Raw genomic sequence first — 19650 nt, 5'->3', positions numbered from 1 at the left:
ACCTATGAGAGAAAGATAATTTAGAGATAAGCTAAAATTTTGGCCTTAATATCAATATCCCACATACTATAAACTAGAAATTGGGATAACAAGTAATTATGCTGCCAAGTATTTGCTTGTGGCATCCAAGAAGCTGAGTAAACATCTTTTCCTAAATGAGATTGTGAGCTTAGATGCATTATGTACTAAAGAATGAATAAACATTAGGAAACAACAGAAACATGCAGATTAAGTTTGCTATTATCACAACTTGGATGGCATATTTGTTCTTTTCTCCTTCCTCAGAAAAAATTATCATCATAATTCATGACTAGACCCCAGAAAAGAATTTGGTGCCAGAAGTACACTTTAATTGAATAAGAAAACTAAAACTGGAAGTTCCTGCTCAGCTCAATGCTGAAGTTCATCTATTTTCCATACTGCCATTGCTTTCTGCTTTAAAATTCCTGAAGTATCTGCTCTTGCGTTCATTAATGCTTAGAACTGTTTAAGGTGACAATACTAAGCAGCTCAGCACACCCTGCAAGTTTGAATAACACCTCAAGTTTCCCTGTCTCATTTTAGCAATTGGGTTAGAAAAATTGAAATATGTTGCTGCAGTACACAGGCAACAGATGCCACACAGATCTGGTATAAAGCTTTCAGTGACTCACCATACAACACAGGTGTTTTTCAACTGGTTGCTACATCACTTGCCTCAAAAACCTGCCCCAGCCTACCAGCAACCGGTCAGAAGGTATTCACAAATAAGTAAACACAGAGCAGTCTGCTCAAAAAGGAACAATTTCCTCTGGGGGAAAGGGAGAGAGGTGGGGGGGATGGCACAACGACAGTATTTCCCTGTGCCTGTAAAGCTGTGAAATTATGAAACTAAGTGAAAGGAGGTTTAAGAAGAATTAATTTGCAACCTAGAGAAAAAAAAACCTCAGGATTTAAAATGAAGTTGTCATCCTGGATTTTTTAATCTACAGCTGTACAGAGAATATTCTTATTTACAAGTTCATCCTGCTGCCCCAGTAGCCTCTCCTTTGGTCTTCTTGACTTTTCCCCTTAAAAAGCTCACATACATTGCTACAGCCAGTACCATTTCACCAGCTGTTCACACTGACCATGCTACCTTCTCCAAGCAGTTGACAGCTTCTGATTATCAGCAGCTCCAAAACCATATCTTGAGACTGCCGAAGTGTTTCACAAATCAGTTCAATAAATATACAACACTCATGTCCTATTGGCTTGCTCTCCATCCTAGCAGTATTACTTGGCAACAACCTTCCCTACTTGTTGAAGGCAACTCTGACCTCAGTGATGCTACCAATGTGAACAGAGCCCTCTGTAAGGATTCCGAGAGTCATTTCACTATCCACCTTCAAATCTATCAGACTATTACGTTGCAAGTGACAATAGCAAAACACTTTTGAAAACAGAATATCTGTTACACTGATGTTACACCTGTTATAGGTGTACATGTTACACCTCATTTGCTTCTTCATGCTCTAGCTAGTCTTATTTACCCTACTACCTTCTTAAATTATATTTACGTCTACATGGTGAGACCAGAACATTTTATTTTATTCTGCACTTATGCAAAATCAAAAAGGCTTTTATCCAAGTGACAAACTTGGAGGTAACACAGTATAAATACACAACAACCCCCAAGTATTTAACACTGTGATAGGGTCTAACTATGTTTACACTCAGAAAGTTGATTCACAGAGTAAAGATCAAGCGTGAAATATCCACCATGCAAGAAATTACAGAGAAACAGAATTCTAGGGAAAAACATTTATATACAATTTGATTTAGCTGACAGTGCTGTAAGTTACTCCCACACTCATGTAAATACTCATATATATTTCCCGCTAAGGAGATGATCTCAAATTTTAACACAAATTACCCCATTTAATACAAGTGGTTCATGGAGGATTTAACTTTTACAATAAATGTTCATGAGCAGCTTCTGCACCCACTAGAGGGAGCTACCAAGGCATTTGAAACTAGTAACACTTCAACAGATTCTAAAATATTTCATAAATCAATCCAATAATTTTAAAACTTCAGTTTACATTCCAAATGTATATGTTAAATCACAGTTTTAGTCACATTGAAAATTGATTCTACTTATCTGAAATTCATTACAGGATTTAACTAAATCAATAATCTGTATTTTACAGAACTAAACTGTCTGATACTTACTCATCCAGCGCAACATGCTTTTCAAGGCATTTAATCAATAGTTTGCTATCTCCACGATGAAAGTGAAGAGCCGGAAGCTTCACATCATCCTTCAGACAGAACACCAAATAGGACCATCCCATGCCTTTTTTGTTTTGTTTGATTGATTTCAGATCTGTCAAACTGAACAGGAATGACCACTTGCTTTCTCCATTTGCATGAGTTGTAGCATCTTAAAAACAAAATTACCACATGATTTCAGTTTGACTTCCAGTGTTAGCAAATACAAATGCATCGTATATGTCACTGTTCCTAAAAAAACAAACCCAAAATATAAACCCCAGCATTGGTTCTAACAATAAAATGCACACTAACTGCTATTTCTGAAGTTCTCTTTGTGCCTCCTTGTCTTCTACAGGCTTCTAAAATAACGAGCAAGTCCATCAGACTGCTCCCCTAAAGTTGTACCTATAGCTTATAGGAAAAGGTTTTTCACCCAGAGGGTGGTCAGGCACTGGAACAGGCTCCCCAGGGAAGTAGTCACCAAGCCTGACAGAGTTCAAGAAGCATTTGGACAACACTCTCAGGCACGTGGTATGATTCCTGGGGTGGTCTGTGCAAGGCCAGGAGTTGGACTTTGATGATCCCTGTGGGTCCCTTACAACTCAGGATATTTTACAATTCTTTGACAGAGGTGATCCAGCAGTTAAACATACAACTGCCATACCAAATACCAGCAGCAAGCTAAATCTGACCAGTACCTCCACCATGTAGTGCATGATATACATTACAATACTGAGATATATCGCCCACAGTTATCAGCCATGTGTTGTGTAAGAAGGCTACCAAAGGAAGGGTGAAGGAACTGAAAACCTTCCCATCACCCCTCTCTCCCGTACTGTGGAAGCATGTATACACTCTGTGCAAGACTGTATACATTTACAGAGAAGGAATTAAATTTTACTCTACTAGAGGACACAAAATTGCCAGCATGCCTAGAAGGAATTTGGCACACACCCTGGCCTACTCCCATCAAATTACAGCAACTGGAAACAAGCAAGAAGTAGCAAAGAGCAAAATCCAAGTCAGTAGTGCTGAGTGACACTCACTATGGATGAAGACATGCTCTGGTGTCTGAAGATGAAAACTCAGTACAAACTAGTGATGCAATAAACCCTCTATACTCAACAGAGATGCTGGGTTTAGCTATATAGAGATAAATATCTCTCTCTCTCTCTTTATATACATATATATATATATATATATATATCTCACTAGAACAGAAAGCTTCTCTCAAACAGAGTATTTAAGGAGCAAGGACTGTGCTTTACCCAAAACCATTCATAATCTGAAGTCCAAACCCTGCACTCATACATGACATAGGTGACATTTAAAACCATCATAAAGATGGTCAAACAAGCAAAATAATCCCCAATTTTAGGCTGTGAAATAATACATGGAAAACAAGTATTATAAAAAAAAACACAATGGGAGAATCAGAAAAAAAAAGATTACTTGAGAATCACTGTCCTTTCTCCACAACTTGTTTTTCAACATCTCTACCGAGACACTACAAAAAAAATTGTGTAGCTATAAAATTATTCTGCCAAAGTAAAAAAAGACCACATAAAAGACCCATGAACACATAACTGCACATTCCATCTCCCCCTGCTGCTGCAGTATGGAAAGGCATTTGAGTAGTAAACCACTTATTTTTCTATTTTTATTTCTAACATGACCTAGTTCAAATTCCATTTGTTTCAAAGAATGCAAGAGTCCAATGCAGATAAAATTGCCACTTCATCTAATGATTGTCACAGCAAGAAGTCTGGTTTAATGTTCATTTTCAATACAATTCTCTAGCAACTCAAAGGAAAAAATAGATTGGAGGCAGATGACAGCTATTCTATTTGTGAATTTTTTTCCACACCCAGAGATCCACCTCTTACCACAAATGAATCCTAGCTTTTCAAGTCCTAATAAAATCCATTTTACTGAGTCTAAAAGGCAATTCTTCAGTTACAAGTTACAATAATGAAAAAAAAACCCAGAACACCCTACAAACAAAAAACTCTCCCACACTTATTTTTTAAGTACCTCCATTTGAATGAGGTTTCTTCTTAAAAGAGACTGTGGTGACCATGTCCCATTCTGCTTCATAACTACTTGGACGGTCTGTTCCTCGGGTACATTTTTCTTTAGGAGTTTGAGTCCACTCCACAACAGAACTAGAATCCTGAGAAAAACAACAAAAGCAACTATCAAAAACCACAAGGCATGAAAACTAAGCTAGTTTCCCAGATCCAACATGAAGAACCAGCATCTTCATTTCATATATTAAAAGAAAATGTATTAAAACCCTCAGAAACATGATACAGTTCAACACAGGAAATCTGGACTTATGACTAATTGGATTTACTTAATGAATTCAACATACTAAAATATCCTTGCCTCTCTTGCAAACTTTATCAACATAAACTTTTTCTTTAAATGTAAAACTTGAATCTTTCATCTTTAGTCACATTCTCTTAATACCACTTAAACACCACATATCATTGCATCTTGCAACCCCCCTAGACTTCTATTTTTATTTTGCATTAGCATAGCACCTCTCAGTTTTGTGTCTAACTATGAAGAGTGATTCACCAGACTACAACATAATAGATGCAGAGGGACTGGTGACTGTGATATACTTACACTCCATCTTCGCTATTCATATGGTTAGTCTCCTCTATTTTATTTGTGAGCCAAGTAAAAACTAAATGCAGTCAACCTACACATGTATCCTAATAACCTGGGCTGCAGTACACAAGATTCCTACATGTAGTATTAATATCAATGATAAAGAAGTTTTGCTTCCAGTTACAAGATCACCTACGCATTAGTTAACACAAAATAAAATCTCTGGAGAAACAGAATGAAGAACACTGATAACTAACAAACATACCTTTCCAGCACAGAGAATATTAGAAGTATCCAAAGTCTCATCCAGTGGTCTCCAGTCTACTACTACTTCATTTTCCTACAATACAAACAATCATAAAACATTCAACACTACACAACAAAGTACCTATCAAACTATTTATTCACGGTATGATTATGGCACAACTTACATATACATATAAATGATGCAGACAATGTCAAACATTATGTGACATTTGTTCATTTACAAAATTCTAAATGCCTTTTTAAGTAAAGGGTTTGCCAACTATGTTATGTGTTTTGCCAACAAATATACAAAGTTCCCATAACTGTATTATGCAAGTACCTTCTCTATGACACGTAGTATTCCTGCTATTAAGCTGTCCTGGTCATCATTTTTTCCACAGGATGAATGAATGAAAACTCCATCTTGCTCATACACAACCTATAACAAAATGGGTAATGAAAAAAAAAAACAAGGTTTTAAAATGGTTAAAATTGTTTCTCTCTCCTATGGTACTCGTTATCATTTTGACTTACCTACAGAAGTTGAAATGAACACATCTATCTTGTTAGGGGTTTTGTTACAAAGGTAGCCCACCTCCAAGATCTAAGTATTTCACTTACTTAAATCAAGAAACGATAGAAAATGGAACTTGTCAAACTTCCCCTCTAAGCAACATACTGTTACTACTTTGTCAGTAAACCACAAGAAAACACATTCCATACCTAGCACTTTTTAAATCAGCAGGCAGAAGTTCATATGGAAACACTATACAGCTTTTAAAACATTAAAAGGCTTTCTTATATAGTTGCCCTTCCCCCATATGCTGTTAAGCATGTTGGAATTGTAACCTTAACCTAAATTTAAAATGGACCACCTAGTTTACAAAAGATGAACTCCATAGATCTAAAAAATTGCAGCCTGAGATTAAATGCCTAGTCCTACATTCAGGGCCAGTGACAAAGATTCCATCTGAAAGGTAGAATACATGACAGTTGGATAAGAAAGGTTTGTGGGAGTGCACACCGCCCATGTAACTTTTGCATTTAAGCATTTACAAAACTCCTCACAGCATTCTGATCATGTTCTTACAAAAAACAAACAAACAAACAAAAATTCAGAGCTCTTGTCTGTCAAAATTCAGCAGGCCCTATAACAATGCAAATGAGTTCTGTTTTACACAACTCTAAAACAAGAGTGAAAAGTCCCTTCAATTTTGTGGAAGTGAAATACACCAAATAGTAACAATAATTGTTTTAGAACCATGTTCATTTTCAACCCAAGCTGTGAACTTTGCCTTAAGAAATACATATTTTTGAAGGCAAAGCCTAGTAATTTGCAACTGATCAGAAACAGATACTGTATTCCATTGGTACTAAAATACCAGTATCTCTTTTTCTCAACTTACTTATTTGTCAAGTTTTTAAAATCATCACATTTGCAGTCAGGCCAGTAAACTAAAATGTTAAGTGTGTAAGCTTAACTGGCCAGATGAGAAAACATGGCTTAAAAATAGCAGTAAAATTCACTTAAATCACCCTTTCTGGTTTAGTTTTTGTTCTTAAACTTCCCTTCCTTTTACACAAGCAAGAAACTTCTGAAGTGTCCTGTTTAAATTACTTGGAAGAAACCTCTAAAGGTCACTTAGTGTATCTCCCTCTTGAAGGATTATTATTACCTTTCAAATACTGGAAGCCTTTTTCCTTTTCTCTATTAGCGCTTTTTCCTCTTTTCTATCCAAAAAAATCCTCCTTCTATTTCTACCAACTATCTGTTTTCAAATTCAGTTCCTGTTTAAACAAGGCAACCTTGAAATTTATTTAAATTTTACCTTCTAGTTATTTGGGCCTGATCTATCATGACAACTAGTTAGAAATATGAACCAGTTATCTATCACTGGGATAGCTGCTCCAGAAAAAAACCCTATTAGTATTAGAGTTATACTGATAGAAGAGCACTTTTGCCAATAATGTATCACAAAGTATACCTTCTCAGTCTAGAAAGTATGCAATCTAATAATTGTTTTTATTATTTTCAATTCATTAATCTCTCAGAAGCACAAATGATTCCCTTCATGGGAAAAGAAAATGTGTTCCCAATGCCACAGCTGTCATGCAACTAAAAAATCTTCATAACAGCGTCAGCTCCCTGCCCTGCACTCCACCAAAACAGGTGATAAAACCAAAGAACATGCTCAGAAGTTTGGAGGCTATTTGTAAAACAGAGGACTTCTCACAGTGCAGCTTATTTCCCTCCTACTATTACTTAAGAAAAAAACTTCTCCAAGTTTGAAAGGCTAGAAGGCCAAGCTGTTGAGATTTTTCTTATCCAATAACAAGTGCAAACTTTTATTTATTTTTTCCAACTCTTGACTGGAGTCTAGAAGACACAATAACATAACTAATTTGAAGAAAGAGATGGCATTAATCATACAAAAGAATATCTAGAAAGTGCTTTTTCACAGTTAATCCCAATGCACAACATTTTAGAAGTTACCATCCTTTAATTTTTGCAAATACTGAGCTGCTCTGTTCAGGACTACTTGTAAGATTAACTCCATAACTGTGTTTGAACAAATCGATTTTGAAAATATGATTCTATAGTAGTAGCACCTGAAGATTAGCTACGCTGGGCAACTGTATTTCACACAATGTCCTTAGCAAGCTGAAAATTCAAAAATGCTACTAAGTATTGTTACAGCACCTTACAGTAAAATGTAGTTTGCAACACATTCTTTTTTTTATGGTATTGCAACACCGGCAAGCTATTCAAAGAGGAAAAGTAATGCTAAATTACACATACAAGTAATTAGTAATACCGAAAGTATAAAATAGAAAGAATGTCAATAGTTAGGTTTGAATAAAACCCCATCCAACAGTAGACAACTGGAATTACACTGTGTAGCTCAATCCCAGCCACAAAGCTCCACAAAGGTCCATTTGCTCAGTGCCTCTGCAGCACAACAATCAGGAAAATGCCAGGTCAGCCAGCACACCTGGACCTCTTCAGTAGCCAGGAGAACAGACATTTCAAAACTAGGCAATAGCATTATACATTGCCTCTTGCCTAAAGAGTAGGTTACTGCAGAACATGAAAGATGAATGTCTTGAAATAACATGTGGGAGAAAAGACAGAAAATGTTGGAGGACGATAAGAAGCATCATTAAAATACAAAGGACTTGTGTAAAGTGTGCATGCAAAATCTATGTAGTGAGATCCTGGTACATATGGAGACAGTAAAAGGAACTACATACAAACAGGGTAGGATAATGAGACCACTGCCCCCTTATTAGCAGTTGAAATAACTATAATCCCTCCAAACCTGACCTAAATCTGCCTCAGTATTACCTCTCAACACCCTCTGCATAGAAAAGCAATCCAATCTCTTTAAATCTTGATAACTTTTTGCCTTTAGTGATGGACATTTGTGAACTACGAAGGCCTCATTACCCACTGTGTGAAAGAATTAAAGAGTTTTAAAGGATGTCATCAGTTCAATTAGTCCATTATACTTCCTGTATCACAAGACAGCAAAACACGCCACTGGCTCACCTTCGTTTTATACTATTCATTATTTTACATATTTCATCACGGTCTCTTTTTCAAAGGTGAGAAGCAGGTAGAGTTAAGCTCAATCTTTCATTTGCTTTTTCATATGATTAGAGCCATCACTCTTCCTCTAAGTCTACACAAAATCAATAAGCACATTATGAAAAAAAAGACAAGTTCATGTCAATAAGTGCACACCACAGGTGATAAGGTGACACATCCCTTGGGTTTTAATCAAAATCCAAAGGTATCCCTCACCCCAGTATCACAGCCCTTCAACCCATCCACCTAATCAGAATTCTATGCTCTGCACAGTCAATCCACTGGTCACAGAAATAGAAGCCCAGGGAAGAAAAGCAGCATCTGTTAATCAGATGCTCAGGGCCAAAACAGCAGTCCAGCAATGAAAGGCCAAACTACACATTTAAACAATGACGGGTTTGTTTTTTCTTCCATACCTGTTTGCAAACATCTGTTGAACTGTCCAAGAGATGCATGTTTCTCAGGTTTAGATGTTATTACATAAATGAAAGCCAGACCCTGCTGGTCCCACAAAAAAAACACAAATGAAAAAAGAAGAGTGTTTGTCAAAGGCACACACCAACACATCCAAAGCAAATGAACATGAAATGTGACTGGAGCTGAACAACTTTGAAAATTACTTGATTTCAAACAAATTTTAATTATACTTGGTAGCTGTACATGTAGCTGTACATGTATCAGAATTACTGAAAGGTTTTCAGGCATTTAAGACATTTGAGACATTTCATTCATTAAAGCTAGCTCTAAGCAGAACAATTTCCAGATTTATCCATCCCTGGTATCCTAAAGTTCCTAGAATGCTTCAAATCATAAGCATGACTACCTAAGGCAACTTATGACTGTGAAAGCATTCAGTTGGCAAGGTTTTTCTATGAGAAAATTATGGAGAAGGTAGGAAAAATATTATTAAAGTATTACTTTTTAATAATCCTAAAATTTCAAGTTTGAAATACTGTGTACCCAGGAAGCTTACATTCATCGGTCTTTCCTGCTTGTTGAGCAAGTCCACACTGTCAGTCAGCAAGCATGACTCACACCATATTTATTTTTCCAGTTCTACAGAATAAAAACTAGACCCATTGCCTGTCTGTTTCAGAATCCTATCAAAAGCTAAAAATGGATGCAAGAGCTTCCAAATGCTGGTAAGCCACCGCGACCTGTTTGTTTGGGTATTCTTTTTCTATAGGTGCTACAGAAGTCAAAGGTGAATTCACAATTCATTCTAAGCAGTCATAGAAAGCATAGTGCCACATAGAGACAACAGCTATTCCAACTCATACGCTGACTGAGGGTCTGTATAAACAGGGAACCACAACAGAAAATTCAGGAAAGCTGCACAAAGCAATAGTTGTCTATCCACCTACTATGAAAAAAACCCAGATGGAAGCAGCAGGATGTAGGCTCAATTTACATGTCATGGCATATGCTAGTTAAGGTTATGGAAAAACTGTTCAAGTATTTATAGTCCATGTCCAGCAAAAAATAGCTTTCTGAAGTCCCACTGTTACCCCAGTAACATTTTCTGAGAAAGAAATTGTATCATTCTTAATATCATAAGGACACAGCATGGACAATTCATATCCCCATATCTTTACTGTATTGCTAACAATGAGCAGTCAACAGGACATGTTTGTAGCTTTTATTGCCAAAGATGCCCATGAGCAGTAGCCTCCAGCATACCACACCCACAATTACAATATATGCCAGAACACAAGCAAAGCTTTGTGATTTAATGCTTCCCATTTGATGGCAATTTACAGCCCTGTGCTACCAGCTAGTGAAAGATGACAACATTGCACCCTAAGCCAATGAGGTGTAGGCAACAAAAAAAGGAGAGCTAAGATCTCTACTACACAGAACAGGATGGTCCTGCCATTTTCCACCTTGCCTGTGCTGGGCACCTAAGTACTAGCTGTGATCATGGCACTGATCATTCATAACTTTTAACTCCTGTTCTTAGGTCTGTCACACACCAACAACCTGCCATACACAGGACATGTGAGAGAATGGAGAAGCACTGCAACTCTCCCAGTTAGCTCATCCCATGTTTCAGACACTTCACACTCACACCCTGTGTTCTTGAAGAGTGTGTTCAACTCAGTCCATTTTTCTGCCAGAGAGTACAGCTTGGGGCCAGCATTCCTCTGCCAAGATGCCATCCAGCTTCTCATAACAGACATAGCTTGCAGCACTTGTATAGTGAATAAGCCACTGCTCTGGAGTCGGTAATTATTGCACCGTGCAAATCCTGATTTTAACAATTTTTCAGTAACAGTTACTTCATTTTTGCCTTATATTAAAGAATCAGGTAAAGGACCTCGCTCTGGATTCAAGAGCTGAAGCAGCAAGCAGGCGTGCTTATAAGAAAGTCAAAGAGTAAGAAAGTCTTACTACAGACTACAAATTAAAGAAAAATGGGTCTGTCCACAAACAGTAACAACAGATATAGCAGCCATGCAGCACCTTATTTTCAGATTCTGAAGGGAAGTAAACAGAACAAAAGATTCAACACCATAAGGAACCAATTACAGGCCATTAAAATAAATTCAATTTAGGCAGTGGTTGGCCTGAGAGACCTTACATCCACAAAAGAAAGCATCTTAGTTTAGAATTAAGTTTTAAGTAAGAAGAAATATAATTGAATTTAAAATATAACTCAACTCTGTATTTTGCTGCTTGAATTTTCATCTCCCTCTTTGGAATAGCTGAGGTTTGCCCACAGCTTATTCACATATCCACTGCTAAACTGTTGAAGTACCTACTGCATCAAGAGCCTGCTTCCAATGACCAGGTGCGAGTACATTTGAAAGCTCCACAAAACATTGAATTAACATTACTTGACCAACATGATCTTCTGCTCCACAGGAGATATGCTACAACTTCTGGCATTCAAATTTTAATAAAATATAAATCATAATTCATAGAATGGTTTGGGTTGGAAAGGACCTTAAAGATCATCTAGCTCCAACCCACCCTCCCATAGGCAAGGAACCTTCCACTGGACCAGGTTACTCAGAGCCCCATCCAGCCTGGTCTCGAACACCTCCGAGGATAGGGAGTACACAACCTCTCTGAGCAACCTGTTTCAGTGTCTCACTACCCTCACAGTAAAGAATTTCTCCCTAATATCCAATCTAAACCTACCATCCTCCTTCAGCTTAAGGCCATTCCCCTTCATCCTATCACTACATACCTTTGTGAAAAGGAATATCCCTCTCCAGCTCTCTTATAAGCCCCCTTTAGGTACTGGAAGGTATTCTAAGGTGTCTCTCGAGCCTCTTCTTCCCCAGGGTGAAAACCCCCAACACTCTCAGCCTGGCCTCATAGAAGAGGTCCTCTGATGATCTTCCGGGCCCTCTTTGCTCCAACAGGTCCATGTCCTTACTTCTTATGCTGGGTGCACAGCACATAGGGTCTCATAACGGCAGAGTAGAAGGGGAGAATCACCTCCCTCGATCTGCTGACTACACTTCTTTTGATGTTGCCCAGGATACTTTTGGCTTTCTAGGCTGCAGGTGTGCATTGCCAAGTCATATTGAACTTTTCACCCGTTAACACACCCAAGCTTTTCCCCCCAGGCTCGTCTCAATCCATTCTCCACCCAGCCTGTACTTGTGCTCGGGACTGGCCCAACCCAGGTTCAGAATCTTGCATTTGGCCTTGTTCAGCCTTTTATGTCTTTTGTTTGCTTAGCCTATGGCTCAACTTTTTTCCTAAGACAGTAAAATTTCACACCCTGCAAAAGTCTTAAGAACACCAAGTTTCTAAGTGGGGGTGGGGTGAGGAGGGACAGAATCCCACAAATACTGTTCATGCTGTGACAAATAGGAGAAGGCTCACAACACCAGGAACCATGTATCATAAGAAAGGTTTCCTGCTTGACAACAGTATATTTTTCAAGCTTTGCCGATCTCTTGAACCACAAAATATTTCTGCTACATATCTGTAGTGGGTTTCTGTGGCTGGGTTTTGGTAGCGGGGGGGGCTACAGGGGTGGCTTCTGTTAGAAGCTGCTAGAAGCTTCCCCTGTCCCATGGAGCCAATGCCAGCCGGCTCCAGCACGGACTTCCTGCTGCTGGCCAAGGCCGAGCCAATTAGAAGTAACAGTAACATCTCTGTGATAACATATTTAAGAACAAAAGATTGTTGCACTGAAGAAAATTCCAGCCAGGGAAGAGCGGAGTGAGAACATGGGAATAACAACATAGATACCAAGGTCAGCGCAGAAGGAGGGGGAGGACGTGCTCCAGGCGCTGGAGCTGTGGCCCCTGCAGCCCGTGGTGCAGAACATGGTGGAGCAGCTGTGCCCCTGCAGCCCATGGAGAACCATCGGGGTGCAGAGACCCACCTGCAGCCCATGGAGGAGCCCATGCTGGAGCAGGTGGATGCATGAAAGAAACTATGACCCTGTGAGAGGCCCAGAATGGAGCAGGGTCCTGCCGGAGACCTGCGGCCCGAGGAGAGGGAAGCCCACACTGGAGCAGGTTTTTCCCAGGTAGGACTTGTGGCACCTGTGGGGAACCCAGGGCAGTACAGCTCGTTCATGAAAGACTGCACCCCGTGGAGGAGTGACCCACGGGACAGCAGTTTGGGAAGAGCTGCTGCTCGAGGGATGGACTCACGCTGGAGAGGTCCATCAAGGACTGTCTCCCGTGGGAAGGACCCCACGGGAGCAGGGGAAGGACTCCTCTCCCTGAGCAGCAGCAGAAACCACAACTGACTGCAACCCCCATTCCCCGTCCTCCTGCACTGCTTGAGGGGAGGAGGGACAACATGGAAGGAAGGAGGGGTGGGGGGAAGGTGTTTTTAAGACTGTTTTATTTCTCACTCTTTAGCTCTTATCCTGCTAGTAACACATTCAAGTATCATCCCCACTTTGAGTCCTGTTTTGCCCGTGAAGGTAATCAGTCACTGACCTCTCCCAGCTCTTATCTCTACTCATGAATTCTTAGCTGTTTTTTTTTCTCTCTCCTCTGTTCAGTTGCAGAGGGGAGAGTAAGAGAGCAGCTTTAGCGGGTACCTGGTGTCTGGTACTACAATATCCAATAACAGTGGGATATCAGTGCAAATACAAGTCTATTCAGGGTACCAAGAGTAGGAGCTTGGGGTGGTAACACGCTGTTCCTACTGTGAGCACTTCTGTGAAGAGAAATCCTTAATGAATAGAAAACAGAAAGAAGATACAGAAATTTCAGAATTATCACTGAACTGCTTTTACGTTCAAGCATAATGACCCTTAACTAAATTCAAATTTAAATTCTGTTCAAATAAAACCTACAAAGTACAATATATCACAAAGAATAATGATTGTGTACATAGTAAATTATAAAGGCTGAAAAAGTTACAACAAAAGTTACAAAAGTTGCAACAAGCAAGCATATTATAGGAGCCTCTCTGCACCCAAATTTAACGAGTACAAGGTGGAGCAAGAAACTGTCTATACTACAGAATACATATACACCTAAAATAATTCGCTGTATGTGTGCCAACAAACTACCTGAAGGATGCAAAGCTAATTTTAACATACCACATTTTAAATCTCTTGGCTAGTCCTGGTTATAAGAAAAAAACCCAAACTCAACCGTAAACACACACCCCATCCCCCAACAATACAGCACTTAGAACATTATTGTTTAGTAACAGCTACAGTGCCACTTGAACACTTCTAGTTCCTGAACTGGCCAAACATCTGAGCTTAAGAACTAAAGCTCAGATGTTTGGCCAGTTAATGCTCTGAAGTTTAACTCCAAGAGCAAGAGCATAGTCAAGTGCAAAATAACTTCTCTGACAGCCCACATGTCAATTGGTAATTTGAGAAAGATCTAACAGCACTTGTGCTGAAGATACTCTGAACTCCAAGAACATAAAAAAAATTGTTACTCTCTTTAGACCAGTTGCAATAATAGCCTATACAGTGACAGGCTAAAATTAAAGTTTGTACTTCTCTCCATACACAACTTTTTACCTCATTTTCTAACACAGTTATCTGTTATAAGTGTGAGTCCACAGTCAGTTCTCCAAAATATAGTACAGAAACTCCCATTTGCTAAGCAACAAAAAGAGAGAAAATATACCTGTCTTCATGCATGAAGTCAAAAGCTCTGAAAACAAAAGACCTTATTGCCAAGTTACTTGCAGAAAAAAATGGCAACTCTAAGAAAGGGCAAAAAACTGAAGCACACTCTGTTCTAGGGCAGATGGTCATTAATAAAGAATGAGTCATGACTCCAGAACTCAACTGCATTAACTTAAGTTTTCCTGAACTGAGTTAACCATCCATATAGAAAAAACACTGATAAGAACGTTCTGAGACAGGAAACAGTAAGAAAAAAATAACAGGACAAAAATCCAGGTAAAGTAGTATGTGAGGTAACCAAATTTATAATTCATATCCCATTAATGTATAGAGCAGAAACCAGAGACTATATTAAATAGCCGAGTTCCAAATCCACTGATATTAATGATGTCTAGGAATTTAAAAAATGAGGAAGAGGAAGGCAAACAGAGTAAAAATATAAGAGAAACCACAATCTTATATAGTTAGCTAAAACAAGACTTCATGAAAGCTGAGACAATGAAGGCTCTCCCAGCTGCTTAATATACTGTCATGCACATTCCATAGAATTACTTGGTGTAATATTTTGCAGAAAATAACCCATACAATAAAATACATCACTTCCATGTGATAAGATCTGCCAAGTGAGACTAAAGCACACCACAAACTAATGCCTACTACTCTTGCAGAAAGGTACCACTTGAAACACCTCATTACAACACTGCACTATCATAATGAACAGTGTAATTAATTCACGACACCAACAGCTTGGAAATACACTGAAATACAAAATGCCTGACGTGAGAATGCTGTACCAACTTACACTGCATTTATTTCAGCTGGAGTGAAGTTCCACTAGTTTGTGAGCCATTCTAAAAACGTGCTGCCATCCAAAAGACCAATTTGTGGTCCAATGTGCTCCTAACAGAAAAGTAACTCAGACAAAAATAAGCACAATCAGTTTTATGTATTATTTCAGCTCACTAAAGCCACTGAGAAATCAAATTAGTACAGTATCCAAGAAAGTAGAAGTGCAACACACAGGTGGGGAAATAAAGAGAAGGATGGAACTGTTCCCAAGAGCAGTGAAACTTCAGCCCATCCACTTCATGTAGTTTGAGAAAATACAAGTCATTTTTCCTCTGCATTAAAAGAGGCAAAGAATGTTACTGAATTAGAATTTGCATTAACAAGTTGCATTAGTATTGTGGATGTGGAATAACTGAAACAGAGTTTTGCAATGCCTTAAGAGATTAAATCTCAGGCAAACAGGCTTCTTTTAGAGGGACAATGAATACATAGCAAATTCACAAGCAACTAATCCACAGTAGTTTTAGCCTCTCATAAAAACTATGACAATATAGCTGCTTTCAGGAGAAACATCATGAAGAAGATCCTGACAAAAGCCTAAGTGGGGGGAAAAAAAAAACAACCTGCAGAAATTAAAGTATTTCCCATCATCCCATAAACTTCTGGATTGAGTTTAAAATACACAAAATCAGAAAAGGAAATTCTCTGTATACATAAAAACTGGATGTGCATAGCTAGAAACAGCTGGGAGGGCAGTAAGGCTATCTTTATATTTACAGCATCTAACAGCAGTAATGAACATAAAAATAAAACTGGATCAACTCCAGATGCACAAATTGCCTGCTCCATGAGTTCTAGTTGAAACTGATATGGTAAACTGGGACAAAGCAAGATCTCTACTGAATTTTCACGCTAGCTGGGTGCACTACCCAGCATCCTCGGAGAAGTGCCAACGTGGCTAATTATACACGTTCTCTTGTGGAGAGATCAGCATGAGCTGAAACAATCATTTTCTGCCCTATGTTGGAAAAGTGATTCCACAGCCTATCACACACTCGCAGTGGCTATGTGGCTACATACACAGTCAGACACGACACCGAGATTTTAAATCCTAAATAAAAGATCCACGTGCTCGGGAGCCCAGCACTGCAAAGTAACGCACTTAGAAAACAGTAATGAAATAAAAATATTTCTACAATAAACCAATACAGACACAACCCGTGTCTGTTGGCGGGGGAGGAGGGAGGTAGGGAGGGTTGCCAGTACCTTCCCCCTCCTGCGATCTGAATCCTTGTCATGGTCTACTGCTTCACTCAGGAATACTCGGCAAGGGTCCGCGGCACATAACAACCTTTCAATTACCAAACCATTCGACTGCCAAGGCTCTGTACCCGCGCCAGGCGGGTTCCCGCGCACTGCCAGCGCGCCGGCAGAGGAAAGGCCACCGCCGTCCCTGAGCACGTCCCTGTGTCCCGGCCACATAGACCGGACAAGTCCCGTTCCTCCACCTCCGGCTCAGCGCCAGCGCGGACGCGGGGCCGCCCGCCTCCGGCGGAGAGCGGTGCCCTGACAACCCGGGATCGGGGCTGGAGCCGAGCTGCCGCGGGACGTGGCCCGGGCCACAGGTGTGGGAAGGGCCCGAGTCCCGCCCGCCGGCCGCGGCCCCCTCCGGCGCACAGGGCCAGCGACCGGTGCCAGAGCCCGGCCCGCCCGAGGCCGGGGCGGCCCGTGCCCGAGGGGCGGCCCCAGGAGGAGACCCCGCATGGCGGGGGAGTAAAAGCCCCCGCCCGGTCATGCAGCGGCATGACTGTCGCTAACCTGGGACTCTCATTAACCAGGGCGGCCCAGCGCCGGCCCCGGCGCGACCCCCGCGGGGAGAGGTGGGAGAGGCGACGCCCCCGCCCGCCCCCGTTACCTGTCCGCTCGGCGGCGCCGCCGCCATGTTGCCCACGAGTGTTTATGGTGACGTCGCGCTCCTCACGTGCTTCCCCGCCGCGCCACAACAACGCGTCAGCCGCCGCGTCCTGCACATGCGCACTGAGGCGGGGCGGGGCAACGCGGGACAGGCTCTCCCAGGCGGGGCGGGGGTCCGAGGTGGGGGCGGGGCTAGTGCCACGGGGCGGGGCTGGCCGGGATCGCTCCGCCCCCGGGGCGGGGTTGTTTTCCGAAGGGTAGGGGCGTTTTCCTCGGTCATTTCTCTCGTTTGGAATTCCTCGCGCGCACGCAGGTCTCCGTGAGCCTGGCAGGTGCCCAGGTGCGGGCCCCGCAGCGGCCGGAGCAATGGTGACCGCCCCGCGAAAACATGCGGGTGCGACAGCAAGGGGGAAAGACGGGATTACTCTTTTTTTTTTAGTGGTTTTTTTGTTTGGGTTTTTTTTGTGTTTTTCTCACCCTTAAAGCTTTTCCTGAGCCACCTGAGATCACAATTATAATTTGAGCAATGTTGAAAGTTTTATATAAAATACACATCATATTCTCTCTAGTTGTTTCCTTTCCCTTCCTGCTGTTGTCTGTTCTTAGAATCATTGAGTCGTTTGGGTTGAAAGGGATTTGAAAGACCACCTGGTTCCCACCCCCCTGCCTTGGGCAAGGACACCTTCTACTAGACCAGGCCAGAGCCCCATCCAACCTGGCCTTAAACACTCTGTGGATGGGGCACCCACAGCTTGTCTTTGCAACCTCTTCCTGTGTCTCACCACCCTCACAGTAAAGAATTTCTTCCTAAAAGCAATTCTAAACTTACCCTCTGCCTGTTTGAAGCCATTACCCCTTGTCTTATCGCTACATGCCCCTATAAAAAGCCCTCTCCAGCTCTCTTGCTGACCCCTTTTAGGTACTGGAAGGTGTTATAATGTCTCAATGTAAATATCAGGGTGTCCATAGGCACTACGAAGCTGCCCTAACACTCATACACCAGATGTTTCATCACGGCTAGGCTTCACAGATGAAGATTTGGGAAGGGCTCTACCCACATTTGTTACAAGCACGCTGGTGGCTAAAAAGGCCAATACGAGATAGACAAGTCCAGCTGCAAAAGGCACAGCAGAAGGACTCCTTAGGTGGTATATTCTGCAAGGCACAATTCTTTCTGCATTGTCTTTTCTCCTCAAGAGTGATCCTGCGTGCTTTCTCAAAAGCAGCGGCAGTGTTATAGATGGTGTGTCTCCAGACCTCCCGATTGGAGGCCAGAGTAGACCAGTTATGTTGATCAATATGGCCAAGGCTGAGGTGTTGTTTCAGGGAGTCCTTGTATCTTCTCTTCGGGGCTCCTCTCTTGCGGCAGCCGGTGGCAAGTTCACCATAAAGCAGGATCTTAGGGAGGCGGTGGTCCTTCATCCTTGAGACGTGTCCTGCCCAACACAGCTGAGTTCTCAGCAACATGGCCTCAATACTTGTCACTGCTGCTTGTTCTAGAACAGATGTGTTAGTCACATAATCTGACCAGGGGATGTTAATGTTAGTGAAAACTACACCATTTTCAACATGATGGCTTTCACCACGTAACACATTCATATTCGTCATGGGACAAAGGCAAATCTTAGTTACAATCTCATCCATGTTAGCAAATATTCAGCTTTCATATATGTACAGATTTATAAAGCCTGAAATAATTCTTCTGCAGATGTCAACAGATTTTGATTGGTTTTCTTTACCTGGAAAAGTATAAAATGCGTGGTATTACTTTAAAAAAACCCTGGCTTTCACTTAATGTCTGCAACATAGGATGCTGCTGAGAGCCATAAATAAAGATTTTTTTTTAAGATATTGGTTATATTCCAACACCATTATAAAATATTTTGAGCAAATAGTATATCCTCAAATATTGTTTATTTGAAATGGACAAATGAGATGCTTGCATGGAAGTGATTTGCAACTCTGAAGGAGCAAAGGTAATTTGCTGGGGTTTGGGGTGGGTTTTGGTTGTTTGTTTGGTTGGATTTTTTTGTTTCTGTCATAAAATGGCATTATAATTGCTTCTGACTTCTCAAATTAAAAACTTTGATTAGATTAACACCCAGTACTGTACTTTTCACCATGGAAAACTAGATTTGCAATTCTCAAGACAAATACTGATTTGTTTCAAAGTTGGGAGAGA

At 40.8% G+C, this 19650-nt stretch overlaps 1 protein-coding gene across 2 annotated transcripts in view; it reads right to left on the bottom strand.

The window, feature by feature from the left end:
- Positions 1 to 17579, bottom strand: part of TBC1D15 (TBC1 domain family member 15) — a 37030-nt gene extending 19451 nt beyond the window's left edge. Inside the window, exons 1-5 of one of the 2 annotated variants that reach the window (XM_027679719.1) lie at positions 17470 to 17579; positions 5441 to 5539; positions 5120 to 5194; positions 4270 to 4408; positions 2194 to 2404 (exon numbers count right to left, since the gene is read on the bottom strand). In XM_027679719.1, coding sequence (XP_027535520.1) covers positions 2194 to 2404; positions 4270 to 4408; positions 5120 to 5194; positions 5441 to 5539; positions 17470 to 17496 — 551 coding nt within the window. In that variant the 5' untranslated portion in view covers positions 17497 to 17579. Of the gene's footprint in view, positions 1 to 2193; positions 2405 to 4269; positions 4409 to 5119; positions 5195 to 5440; positions 5540 to 9105; positions 9188 to 17469 lie in introns of those variants that run through there. The other variant, XM_027679718.1, reaches the window with a different exon arrangement.
- Positions 17580 to 19650: the final 2071 nt, after the last annotated feature.

This window comes from Neopelma chrysocephalum, unplaced genomic scaffold (genome assembly GCF_003984885.1).
Source record: "Neopelma chrysocephalum unplaced genomic scaffold, ASM398488v2 Primary Assembly neopelma1_59, whole genome shotgun sequence".
In the NCBI taxonomy this organism is placed as follows: Eukaryota; Metazoa; Chordata; class Aves; order Passeriformes; family Pipridae; genus Neopelma; species Neopelma chrysocephalum.
Note: the sequence above shows the minus strand (reverse complement) of the source record. Positions and strands in the feature narration are given on the sequence as shown.